At 27.0% G+C, this 14,302-nt stretch overlaps 3 protein-coding genes across 3 annotated transcripts; 1 reads left to right on the top strand and 2 right to left on the bottom strand.

Annotated features, from left to right (window-relative positions):
• Nucleotides 1-7,906: 7,906 nt before the first annotated feature.
• PWA37_002406 (uncharacterized protein) lies at nucleotides 7,907-9,796 on the bottom strand (the record flags this gene model as incomplete). Its single annotated transcript, XM_064858976.1, has 1 exon — nucleotides 7,907-9,796. One exon carries the CDS (start codon nucleotides 9,794-9,796, stop codon nucleotides 7,907-7,909), a length of 1,890 nt encoding a protein of 629 aa, XP_064714192.1.
• Nucleotides 9,797-10,395: 599 nt separating this feature from the next.
• On the top strand, nucleotides 10,396-11,376 carry MRP7 (mitochondrial 54S ribosomal protein bL27m MRP7; the record flags this gene model as incomplete). Its single annotated transcript, XM_064858975.1, has 1 exon — nucleotides 10,396-11,376. The coding sequence occupies one exon, from the start codon at nucleotides 10,396-10,398 to the stop codon at nucleotides 11,374-11,376; it is 981 nt and encodes a 326-aa protein (XP_064714191.1).
• Nucleotides 11,377-12,194: 818 nt separating this feature from the next.
• On the bottom strand, nucleotides 12,195-13,211 carry HRB1 (mRNA-binding protein; the record flags this gene model as incomplete). The annotated part of the gene is made up of 1 exon (XM_064858974.1): nucleotides 12,195-13,211. One exon carries the CDS (start codon nucleotides 13,209-13,211, stop codon nucleotides 12,195-12,197), a length of 1,017 nt encoding a protein of 338 aa, XP_064714190.1.
• Between the last annotated feature and the right edge of the window lie 1,091 nt (nucleotides 13,212-14,302).

Below are 14,302 nucleotides of genomic sequence, written 5' to 3'. Positions count from 1 at the left end.
TCTAATCCACTAAATTAATGTAATAAATTTTAGGATTGAATCACTAAGCTCGTTAATATACAAATCTGAATAATTGATCGAGCTCCAGAAAACATATAAAAGGACAACGTTTTCTGGAGATAAAAGATCATCTTCCATAACCGTTTCTTGTAAATAATTTATATATTATATATGAACAAAAAGAGAACAACAAGCAAGTAACAAGTTAAGTAACTTTGAATAAATATATTAGCTCGTTAAAGCCGCTCAATATATAAGACCGTTTTAGTAATTATATCATCGACTATAGTTGATTACTGTCTCGATTACTTGAATAACTATTAATATTATTTGCGCTTCCCTGAAATACACAAAGAATTTCACTACTTCATAATACAACATTCTATCTTTTAGGATAATGAGGTAATGTCACTGAGATTATGTAACATCCTATCCAAATCCAAAGTTATTTGTTGTGTTTTAAGTACAATGTGTCCATTTGCCACCTAGTATGCAGCGTGTTCACACATCTTTGTTACGGTGCCACCATAACATATTATGTTTATCTGCACCATGTTCATTATAGTTTCTACTGCGCCATTATAACCTATTGTCCTAAATGTTTTATGTTCTTCGATTACATTATTACAACTAATAATGAAGATATGGATTACCAATCCATTAATGTATCAAGGTGAATAGTTGATTGAGTTCCAGAAAACATATAAAAGGACAACAACATCTGAATATAAATCAGATTGTATCAATTATTGTTTTAATTATAAGATTATCTGCTTGATATTCCTCGCACTTCCTGAATAATTGCTAAACTTTAGATTATTTCATACCACATCATTTATTTCTGGTTAGGTAAAAGAATAAAGTGATCTATTAATTCAATTAGGATTTGTAATTGTTGGAATTTGGAGCCTTCTGCGTCCATGGTAATGGTAGACATCATTAAGTTATAGATACTTGTTTTTTGTTTTTGTACTAAATACATGTACATACTTATTATATAGTGTATACAGTATAAATTCTTTTATTTACTTTGATTCTTCTTTTAAGATTTTCATTTCTTTTCAAATCTTCGAAAGACATATTTGGTGACAATTAAAATGTTTTCCTGATATTATGTACATCCGTACACCACATAATATATAGAAAAACTAATTAAAAATAATTCTTATGAAAATGACAGTAATAAACTCTCATTTTCCAACAGTGATTTATATTACAATTGTTTGAAAGCAGCATTTATTACAGTCAATAATCAATTACTATATGGTCTTAATAGTTAATATCCTAAAAAGCTATTCTATTTGTTGTAATTATTCTTGTTATTATATATGTATATGTATATATATATATGAGAGAAAAGTTGTAAAAAGTCGATTTTCTTCTGAAAGTGTTGTCCTCTAATATGTTTCTAAAACTTAGTCAACTATCTAATTTGAAGTGCTAGTGAATTACTAATTAACACCTCAATGATTAATTATAACAATTCAATTGAATCTCAGAACAATCTGGTTAATAAGTGGCATGGCAACTAATTATGTTGTGTCTGACTCAATGTGGTTAACTGGTTATGGTTTGATTATATTTGTTATTTATCTCATGATGTGGAAGTTATGCTTCTTATGTTCGGTGATTTGATAGCCAAAGTATAAGACTGACAATCATTTCATTATAACTGTTGGTTTTGGAATACGTAGCGTTCAGGATAATGGTAGACACCATAAAGTTATAAATATTTGTTCTTTTTTATCTTAAATATGATTTTTTCATTTTTTCAAATATCTGAAAAACATCTTTGATGAAAAATTAAACGTTTTACCAACATTATGATACATCTGTATACCACTAATATACAGAAAAAGTAAATTAAAAGTAATTCTGTTGAAATAAAATGTTCTATAATGAAATAGATAGAACAATAAGATTTTAGCAGACACTAAACGATAAATTGTTGAGTAATAATTGTTGAGAGGTCACCAAAGGTTGTTGAGTTTGTTTATTAAATATCTTATTGTTCGTAGAGGAAAATGGCTAAATGTTAACATATATAAAGCCAAGGATTTCATCATACATTATTTTTATCTTATTTACAATCTTTGTATATTATTATTTCTATGTTGTATATAGAAAAAAAAAAGCGAAGAACTTTATTATAATTTTGTATACTAAATCTGTTTAATATAATATTGAGAATGTTTACTATATATCCAATGAATAAAGGCGCTCATTCTCAACAAATTCTTATGGAAATGATAATAAGAAATTGTCATTTTTCAATAATAACAAAAGATATAGAGGTCTATAATTATTTAAACCTGGAGATAAGGTGTTTATGTGTGAGAATGTCTATGTAAATAATGATATTAGTCATAAATTCCATTGTATGTGGTTTGTATTACTTGAAGTGGAACAAATGATTGAAGATCTGAATGTCAAAAACAAAAGAGGCAAATTGGGCTCAAGAAGACATAATGTGTTCAATGTTAGATTGAAGAAATATTACGTAAATACAGGCACTCATTTTTACCAAGCTCCAAAATGTACACTGGAGGAAGTAGCAAAACAAACTCGACATATTATTAGAATTATAGATATGATAGGGAATAAATATAATTAAGAACTACTACCGGGAATATTGGGGGAATGCTCAGAATTGGATCTAATTCAATTCAATAGAAAAGAAGTAAAAAAAATTTGTCTAAGAAAGAATTATTAAGATTATCTGAGAAGTTTGGTGGAAAAAGATCTTGGTTTAGAAACAATGCAGAATTTGTTTGATAAGGAGAAGCAAATGTAATATTCCTAATATTACTGTTTGAGATTTCGTTTAGAAAAATATCATTAATCCTTGTTTTTTTGAATTTTACTTTTTGCAAAATTTTATAAAACATACAGTAAAGTAGAAATAATCAACATAAGTATAAGTGAGCAACCAAGAAGAAGAAAAGAATAAGAAACCAAGGATTAGATAAGATTAGATAGATTGTATATAAGTGTATACTATTTCGTTATCGTAGATTAAGGATGTATAAATATATAGTAATATTGCATTTAAAGAAAACAAAAAAACTGGGACAGAAATTTAAATAGTAAACATAATGACATTAATTTCTTTAATAGATAAATAACGTATATTAATATATATTACATAGGTATCAATATTTAGCGAATTTTTTTTTTTATTTTACAAAATTCCATGTTTGAGGAGGTAACAAAAATTATTAAAAATGGACCACCAATCATTTTTAACTATTTTTAAATCTATTATTTTTTAAAATTTGCTAACTCTTTAAAGAAAGTTAAGCTAACATATTAAAATATTAAAACAGAGATAATAGTTATAAAAATATAACTAGGCCAAATATCTATGTAAAATATTAGTTTAATAAATAGCATACTTATTTAAAAGTTAAATCTCAAAAAAGATCATCAAACATAAAAACTTTTTGGTAATAGTCACAACATAACTATCACAAAATACCCGCCGACCACCCTATAAATAAACAAATTCAGTGAAATAGCATTGGAAAAAAAAACATATTGTAGTTTTACGATATTCTATATTGTTTTTATATAAAAATAACTAGTCAATAGTAATTATTATGTTAATATAATGACTAAAGATATATCCTCACTCAAAAAAATTTAAAACTCATTATTTTTAGAACTTTTAGCCAAACATTTAAATTCAAAATTAAAATATACCATTTTATTTAAAAATAACAATATAATTTATATAATAATAATAGATCAGTTTTAAAATGTATATAAATTATATTTCTTTTAAGAGAAAGAGGTTAGTAAAAAAAGAATAAAGTTCCACAAAAAAATATTTATCTTCCTTTTATACTTTTCTTAAACTGATAAATAAAATTTGAAAAAAAAAAAAATAAAACAATAATTTTGTTTATATAATAAAATAAAAAAAAAATAGTTTTTTAGATATAGTTTATTACGCTAACAAACATTTGTGTTAAGGTAAATACTTCCTATTTTGTAAAAAATAGCCGCCTAGTAATTTTCTCCATTTTAATATATATTCTATCATTTATTTTCAGTATTATTTTGTAGCATTTTTTTCTAACATTGGAATCATTACCTTTAATTTTGTTTTTTCATTTCAATCTGAAATTTTAGAAATCACAACAAATAGAGTAAAAAAGAATGATCTTTTCTCTTTTTCTTTTTTTTTTTTAATGAAATATAAAACAAAAGGCTCTTGAATGATTTGATGTGCACTTATGGATAGAATATCGTTTTTAAAATTAGTTATTTTCATAAGTCATAATTCCAACTTGATAAAAAATAATGTGAAATTACATACTTACCAAAAAAGAAAAGGCAAATATTTTACAAAAGTATTAAAATTTCAGTCTTAATGAAGAAATTATAAGACGATATTTTTAATTATTCTATAAAAAACCGTATTTTCCTCATAAAAATATCTAGAAATGTGATTTTATTAAACCAACTAACAAATTAGTAAATCATGTAATAATACACAAATTTTATTCAATATGTACATAGAATTGAACATTTAAGAAAGCAGAACAAACAACTCGAATTACCTATACATAATGCTGCTAATGTCCAAATCATAGATATAAGTAGCACTATATATATATATTAATCATGTCAATTAACTTGCTTGGTTCATATAATATTGATGTTTTCTATATTTTATATGAATTTGCTGAGTATTTTTTTCATTTATTTCCTGCCTTTTACTAAGTGCTCTATTTCTTTTCTTTAACACTTTAATATCACTCTATTTACAAACATAAAAATATATGGGATTCCACCATATTTTACCAAAAAAAAAAGTAGTACCGCATAATTTTTATATTCTTTTTAAATAGTATATAGAATGTTGTTTATAAGAAATATGTCTAAAGATCTACCAAAAGTTCTGTATTTTTCATTTTTCAATTAATGTATTTTTATCCATAGTCAGATCACCTTTAAAAATCCATGTTAAACTAAAGCTTTTCTATTCAAAATTCAATAATCATTCTTATTTGGTAATACTCCAGACTTTCTATTTTAGAACTGTTATTAGAACATACAAATTTAACTATAAATCCATCTAAAAAATATCTGTACGGTAAATTATAAAAAGCATTAAGAATTAACGCCTATATTCTTTTGATATATAATATCTATTCTCAATTATAATTATTAAATATTTATTATGCAAAAACTTAAAGGGAATGTATTACCTTCTCTTTTGTATATATTATACGGAAATAATATCATGAAAAAAATTTATAAACGAAGAAAACATGACAAAAAAACTTTTTGTCTTATGTATGTTAAAAATTGTTCCATTTTTTCTATAAGTAATAAAAATTTATCAAATATCTTCATTTGTAATTAATGATATACAAATAATAAGTATTTAACATTTTATTGGTTAATATTTGCTAAAAGCTACTTAATCTATTTGTTTTACTCTAAAACAACTAAAAAGGAAAACATTATTCTTAGTACTAGATAAAATTACCTAACCTACTGTAATTACAAAGTTGTTAAGTTATTGTTAATTGTAAGAATGTTTAAATATTAATTTCTATTTTTATGTAACGCGCAATTAATGATTTTTTTATCATAAAAAAGGATTATGGGAATGCAAATGCTATTTATATTTGTATTTTCTCTGGATGAATAATGTTAGTACACATGTCTTTAGCATTAGTGATCATATTACATGTTATTATTATGTTAATATGTAGAGTAATTTTCCTTCGATCTTTTATTTAAGAATTAATAATTATATAAATATAAAAGAAACATACGATATAATGTATATATATCATTCATCCAGCTTGGAAAATTAATAAGTAAAGTCGTCTACTTATACATGTTTACTTTTTAACAATTTTTCATAATATATTGATTTATTTTTATTCTGTTTGATCTTATCTCCGTTATATTGAATGTACAAAACAAACATTTTTCCTCTTTGATAGTATTATGGAGAATTTTGCATAATTTTTTAGTAAGATTAGAACCCAAACAAGACGTTAGTATACATATATATATTTCTTTATTATTTTTCTCAAATTATTATTTAAACCTTGCATCCTGTGTTAATTGCTCTCAAGCATTTTACATATTATGACAAATATATTTTAAAATATCAATAAACGAAATAAATAATGACCACGTGCAAAAACTGTAAATAAATACATTTTATATTCTTTTTTCTTCTGTTGTTTTAAAACTAAAAGTGATTAAAAAGATATACAATTATATACACTTTAATAGTGCTTATTTTAAATTTATATCCCATTCCTTATTCTACCTTCCCTATTTACAAGAAATAATTTTCTCTTTTAAAAAAACATTTATTTTCAAATGAATTACAGAATAAATATCATAAATTATAATAGAAAAGTAATTGTTCTAGTAATGCACAACTCAAAATTGTCTAAAGTTAGGAATATTTTAAGTTAAATAATTACATAATTTATAAGTACATTGAAAATATCAAGATACGAATGAAAATTTATACAAATTTATATCTAGACTCATCAATCTTGAATAAATGTATTCCTCCTTTTAAAGTATTTTTCCTAATAGAATACTTCTAATCTTCTAAAGACAACCAAATAACAAACCATTCTTCATTACAGACACATAATAAGTATAGTATCCATTATCTAACAATTATTATTATTTCCACATATTCTGCCTACTTCTTATCTTATTTACAGTATAGATAAAGTTTTTCATACTAAATATTTTCTTTCTTCTCTTTAATCATATCTGTTTTCATTAAAATAAGGCATATAATACCAATTCAGAACTACAACAATGACTAAGGTTTAAACCTGTTTTATTTTTCCTATACGAAATAATAGAAAGTTATATATTACACAAAAACGCTTCTTTTATAATATTCATTCTTTTATTTAAAAAATCTTTGTCTCGTAATAAAAAAGAATAGTTAATACACATTATAACATAATCATATTTTAATAAAATTTAAAATAATAAATAACGAAATGCTTTCTATCGCTATACACGATTTTAATGGACACGTGGATAATTTAAAATATTAAATTTTTATAATATTAAAATATTATATAGTTTCATATTTTATTTCCGAAGTTTTTATTTTATTTTAATAACGTTTATAATGATATTACAATATTTTTTGAAAATTTTTACTATAAAAGATAAATTTTATGCTTGAGAGAGTACTTCGTATACCATGATATTAACATTAAAATTTTAAACAAAGTTGCTTTTCGTAACAGTAAATTTTTCTACAAAATATACACATATATTCATATATATTAAATATATGACAGTTATATTTGAATAGGGTTAAAAAAAGTCAGAGAAATTTACGTTTAACTCATGAAAACTATTGCTGAAAGTTATTAAAATTCAATAATTACTTTAAGTAATAATTAATTTTATTTGAAAACTTTTATTCATAGGTAAAGAAGTAAATAAAAATTCTTTAACACTCTTTATATGTTATCATCATATAGTCTTAATACATAATATTTATGCTTTGTATAACACAAGAAAATAAACATTTATACATACCAATAAGTTATGTTGTGACGATGAATAATAACACACACATAAGTAAATATTCATAACCTCAACTATGAATTATTATTAGCGCTGGTTCTATAAAACAAATGTTATATTTTTTTCCGCTCGAATTTCTGAATCTTAATTGTTTATATTTTCCTGACAAGTTAATCTGTGAAAATTTCCCGTATAAGGATTCCACTGATTCTAAATGAGTTTCAGCACTCTTAATATGTGTTAAATCTACAGTATATTCTAAAAAAAATACTATTTAATATCTCTTGTATGTATTAATATGTTATTCTGCAGCAACATCTATCAATATCCAAAATAGCCGACAATCATAACCCATTACCATTTATCCTTGAACAGCATCTCTTAAAACTTTTTGTAGTGCTTCGCTTTGTAAGGCATTACTGGCTGAAATATGCTGAGCAATTTTTTTACTTCTACCTATACCTTCAGCCAAAACTGTTCCGACACCCATAATACTACAAGTGGAACGAAATCCACCAGAATCTAACATTATGATCTCATACGTGGGAAATAAGTTTACTGAACCCAAAGTTGTATATAAAGTACTAGATGCCTGTTTATCAAATGGAATATTATCCAACAAAGCTTTATTAGCTTGTTCATCTGATTTCTTTTTCAAATCAGTTACCGCTTTATCCTTTTCTGTTGTTTTAGCTACTAATGTTGCATTGTTTCTTCTAACCGGTTTAGGTGGTAAAGATGGAATATTAGAGACAATTGGTCTTAAAAACAATGTTTTTTTATCATCCTTTAACATTGTAGATTTACTAAACTTATCATTTTTTGTTTCCTCCAAATCAGAAACAATACCTGTGACCATTGGACGAAGAACTGTACCCATTTTTTCCAGAATTGCTTCTGCCAATGCATCTATATTAGTGATATCGTATGGAGCTTTACACTCAATACTACTATCCACTCCTCTAAATTCCTTATTCTGTTCCTTATATTGTTCTTCAGAACTGATACTTATCAAATCTTGTTGTTCCAAATCAGAATTAAACTTCTCAGACTCAGAAACGACACTACTCTCTATAGAATTTTTAGTATTATATCTTTCTGCAATTAATGAACGCCTTATTGAAATCGGTGTTTCAATATCATCAACCTTATGCCCTGGTAATATGCCTTTTCTTATTGGAATTTCCTCTACTAAATGTTTTGCCACATCATTAGTTTCTATTTTATACAGAGAATATTTCTGAATTAAATCTGGGTTACCTAAAACTTCCATGGCTGCTCTTTGTTCAGCTTCCCTGACATTAGCACCAGTACCTAATGCTAGAACTTTGTCACCTAATAGTACTTCTACAGTAAATGGTGGTGTTGTAGTGATTCTCCTATAAAATATTTTTGCACCAATCTTATTAAATTGTAATAATTCTGCTAATTCACCTTTGGCATTTTTATTCAAAGGCTTTTTTAACATTTCTGGACCTAGTTCTGCAAATTTATCTTGAGACAATTCTTCCAACCAATCGGCAATTTCCTTAAATTCAACTGAAAATCGGTCAATAACTAATGCACCAATATAGGCTTCTACACAATCCGCATAATACTTAGAAAATTTATCTTTAAATTTCATCGAAAATCTTGGAATATTTTCTTTTAGTCTTTCTTTAAATCGTAACTTAGTCGATATTTTTTCTAAATTACTATTGTTAACAATAGCACTTTTCATTTTGGATAAAGCACCTGCATCTGCATAGGGATATTTTTCGTAAATAATGTATGCAATTAAAGCTCCTAACCAACTATCACCTAAAAATTCCAATCTTTCATTACTCATTAAAGTCTTTTGTGTTTCAGTCAAATTTACATTCATATTTGGATAACTTCTATGAATAAATGCCAATGTTTCTAGTGTAGGATCTGATACTACAGGATAATGAATAAAATGATGAACTGGCGAACTCACTCCATTAAATGAATAATGTTGAAATATTGATTCCAGATCAATAGTGGACTTGATATCACTTAAATAAGATGCTATATATGTAGCAGGACTTTCTGCAATAGCATTTTCTATCTTATTAGTGCTGTTTGAAAATACTTCTATTTCCTCTTCACTTAAAGAATTATTGTAGATAACCCTTACAGCATCCAAGAGCTGATTGCATGCTTGATGGACCTTGAAGAATTTTCTAATATTGATAGAGTCCTTTGGGGTATATGGAGAAGAGTCCAATTCCTGCAAGCTAGGATCATTCATATTAAATATCGATAAATATATCGGCTAGTTATATCTCACAGTTTCTCTAGAAATTCTTACAGGGCTGAATATACATCACATGACGTTAATGTAGACGTATCTATTTTTACAATACCTGAAATGACCATAAACATCTCTTGTGTTTTACAAGATATTTTCTCTCTAATTTTTTTTTTTCTTTTTTTCTTTTTTTGACGAGATCTAAAACGGAAGTAGTTAGGAGTTTCGAGGCCCGGTGGTTACAAAAAAAAAAAAAAAAAAAAGAAAATAAAGAAAATTTAGCAGATTTATCTTTTCCCGCGTTCTCAAAGCCGTCTCTTTTCTCTTAAATCTCCTTTTTCTTTTAACCCACAACAAAAATAGTTCCTCCCATGTTTTCAAAAGGATAATACAAGTAATGGTGTACGATTGTCTCAAGTAGATCTCTAGGAAGAAAATAAAATATAAAAAGACAAAGAGAAACTAGATAAAGCAGAGACATAACACTATTATTCTCATCATTACCCTGCGGATTCCTTACTGTTTGTGTGAAGGATAGGTGACGTTTTAATAAGATTGAATAGGCTACACACAGGGATCCTGATAAAGTACTGTACGTAATGCTGTCATTATTTCAAATTATTAAGCCTTCTAATTCCCCAATATATATTCAAATCAGAACTGCTACGAAAAGGGCGGCGGGTTCTAGAACTTCCATGAAGGATTCTGCAGGGCGTAGACTAGGTCCCAAAAAATATGATGGTCAGCGAGTAAAAGTTGGTGAAATTATTATGAGACAAAGAGGAACTAAAATTTACCCAGGGGAGTATGTTGGAATTGGTAAAGACCACACCCTTTTCGCTTTAGAGCCAGGGTTTGTACGATATTACCTTGACCCTTTCCATCCAAGAAAGAAATTTGTTGGTGTATCCTTAAGAGAAGATATAAAACTACCCAGACCACATTTTGATCCCAGGGTCAGACGGTTTGGACACATTCTATTGGATAACAAAAAGGCTGCTTTAAAAGAAGAAAATTCATTAAGTAGAAAACAATATTTAGTTAAGGATTCTATTATGAAAAAGTATAATGAAAGGATTGAGGATCGACTAAAACTATTAAACAATTTTAAATCTTCATTGAAAGATATAATTAGTGTGGAAAATGTTGATACCAACATTGCAGCCAATTACCTTGTTCGTTTAAGAATGTTGCTAAGAAATGGGTTTCTGCTCAAAGATGCTCAATTTTATTCTCAACAATATCTGAAGTCAGAAGTAGATCTTCAAGGAAAACGTGAACAATGGTCTTTGGAAAAGGTATCCACTTACAAACACAAAATCAATTCAACCTGTAAATATCTAGACAATAACGTATCCTTTGACAATAAGTTCAAATTGATAAACTTTATATCGCTGGAAGAAAAGGAGAAGTTGAAAAAGGAACTACATCATAATTTAACAGAAGAACCAGTTGCTACAGCTAAAAAAATCAAAGATTCAACAATAAATCCTTCATCTTTCCTTTCGTTAAGAGAAGAGAACAAACTCAAAAGAAAAATCAACTCAATCCTTCAATCAGAGAAAAATGCAAAAGTCTGATTGTTAAATAATCACCAAGTCTTATTTTCTTTTTTTACTAATGAATTCTTTTAATTATTCAGTAGGCACCATGTGTATATTTATGTGACATGTATATAGCAAATGATATCGGTTAGTACTTTATATAATCAAACAACATTATCATAATTATTAAGGCTTGGAATTCAATCTCATAAAAGAAAAGAAAACAATTGATACTATTTGGAAACAACGTCATCTATTTTTCAAAAAACTGGAACGCTACATAAACAAATTTACTCGGAAAACTTTTATATAATGACTGACAATCTTGATTTGTTAAAAGAATATATTTTTTAGAATATTCTACTTCAATGTTCTATCCATTCTAACATTATATAATCTATTTACATGACTATTCATAAAAACAAAACAAAAGAAAAACTATGATAAAATTTAAGGAAGTATCTAATTTATGACCATTGAAAAAATCTGTGAAGATATATCTTTTCCTCTAATCCTTCTTTTTTATTTTTTTATTTGGATTTATTCTTTATTTAATATTTGCCCTAATATATATAAAGTATTCATGCTCAAGTAGACCTGTAAACATGAATGAATAACAACTGTATAATTTGAAGAAAAGTTATAGTATAAAAACAAATAACAAATTGTTTAAATCTAAGCTTAAGGCCTATACCTCAGTGATTTACATAAGCCTGATTGTGTGTGAATAGACAAAATCAAGTTGCAGCACTACCTTAATTTTGGATATATTCTTAAATCATCAACACTTAATATTTTTTATAGTATACAAGCGTCAATATATATACCTATATTCTACATATAATTGCGCCATTTTAAACTTTCTTAGCATAAGAAACATTTAAATCACATCCACCATAATTGTAACCATGCAATCTTTCAATACACACATCCGCATCTGATATATCACTGTATTGAATTACTGCAATACCAGTTGGTGCACCTAAAGGGTCATATCTCAATTCAGCATTTACAACATTACCAATTGTACCGAATAAATCAAAAAGATCACTTTTAGCAGTAGATTCCGGTAAATTACTACAGAATATAAAATTATTACGATCTCCTTCTGCCTCATAACCTTCAGTAAATCTATTAGCTGCATCTATATCAACATCATCAATATCTCCTTCCACACCAACAGCAGTAGCTTGTTCTGAGTCAAAATTTTCTTGGTAATCTTTTGAATCATAACGTGATGGAGTAACTACTAAAGTTTTTCCATTCATCTCATAATTATTATACATCCTAATTGCTCTTTTCATTGTTTCTTCATTAGGGAATACTACAACACCCCTTCCCTTTGAATAACCACTACTGTCAATTTCGACATCTGCATGCAAAACCTCACCACATTCTTTAAACATGTCTTTAAGGGCTTGCCAATTGACAGAGTATGGTAAGTTTTCTACATAAACAGTAAATGATTCTCGACTATCTCTCTTACGACTTTCTCTTGATATTCTTTTACTTTGGAATCTATCACGTTTATCTTCTGGAGGTGGGTTATCCTGTCTTACAAAAATAGATCTGTCCATAAAAAACGAACCATCATATTGACGAATTGCTTCATCTACGTCTCTAGTATTAGTGAACTCTACAGTTCCCATCCCTCTATGATGTCCCCTTGACGTTATAATATCTGCACGGACAACTTCACCAATACCAGAAAAATATTTTTTAAGATCATCAGGAGTACAATCGTATGTCAAGTTACCGACAAAAATACTATTTGCAAAGTTTCTGTTTACCTTTTCATCGTATGAACTATCCAACTCTCTAGCCAAAATTGGCCCATAATCTCCTCTTGTATTACGGTATCTACTTCCCATTCTAGAGTCATTACGACCCTTACTATTATATTGACGTTCTCTATATCTGCCGTCGTCTCTCCTGCCCCAGTCGTTAGAATATCTGTCTCTCCCTCTATTATTGTTCCTTATTTTGTAACTATCTTTTTCGTATGTATCTTTTCTTCTATAATTCTCTTTCTCACGGTTTCCATAGCTTCCACGGTAACTTCTCCTAGTTTCGCGTTCATATTCATCACGATAATCATAACGAGATGGAGATCTTGACCTACTACGATAAGAATCTCTCTAAAATGAAAATTCCATGAATAAAAAGAGAACATTAGCTAGAAAATATTGTACATAAACAACATCAATACTAAATAAAAAAACACCAATATGTTCTTCATATTTTCTTGCAATGTCTAATTTATTTCCTTAAATATAACGTATTAGTAAATAATAATTCTAATAATGAAGTCAAACAGGATTCTTATTTAGCAGAGCGTCACACATCAATGAACAAAAAGAATTGAATAATATTCAATGGAATAAAAAACCAGTATAATCACCAGAAGCATAGAAACAAATAAAGATGAAGGACATGATAATTATCCTTTTGTACCATAATTTTTCCAATAGCCAAAAAAAAAAAATAGATTAATATCCAATCTATCCTTCTAATGGCTTCAATCACATTAATTGATGCATCACAGTTCTTCCTAAATTATAATACCATCCATTACCTGACACATATTGAAAACCTTTTCAGATATTTTGTTACATACAGTTTCTGTGGTTCTTTTCATTTTTGATCACTTCTCAAAGGTGTGTTCAATACTATACCATGTCGTAACGAAAGAAAACCAATAGAGCTAGTAATAAATAATGAGCAAGTCCTCTTCTACATTAAACAGTTCAGATATACTCTATTTTTCATTCCATCGAAAGGATAAAATAAACAGAAAAAAAAATTACTGACGATTTAATTGTCAAAAAATAACGATAATAACAATGATGACAATTTTATTTAGAAGATCATTTAAGACGACAAGAGGGATGATGGACATTGTAAGTTTATTAATTAGTACAGACTATTTTTATTAAACGTAAAGATACGGTTGGTTTAAACA

Source organism: Arxiozyma heterogenica (genome assembly GCF_036370985.1).
Source record: "Arxiozyma heterogenica strain weizmannii chromosome Unknown scaffold_20, whole genome shotgun sequence".
NCBI lineage: Eukaryota > Fungi > Ascomycota > Saccharomycetes > Saccharomycetales > Saccharomycetaceae > Arxiozyma > Arxiozyma heterogenica.
Note: the sequence above shows the minus strand (reverse complement) of the source record. Positions and strands in the feature narration are given on the sequence as shown.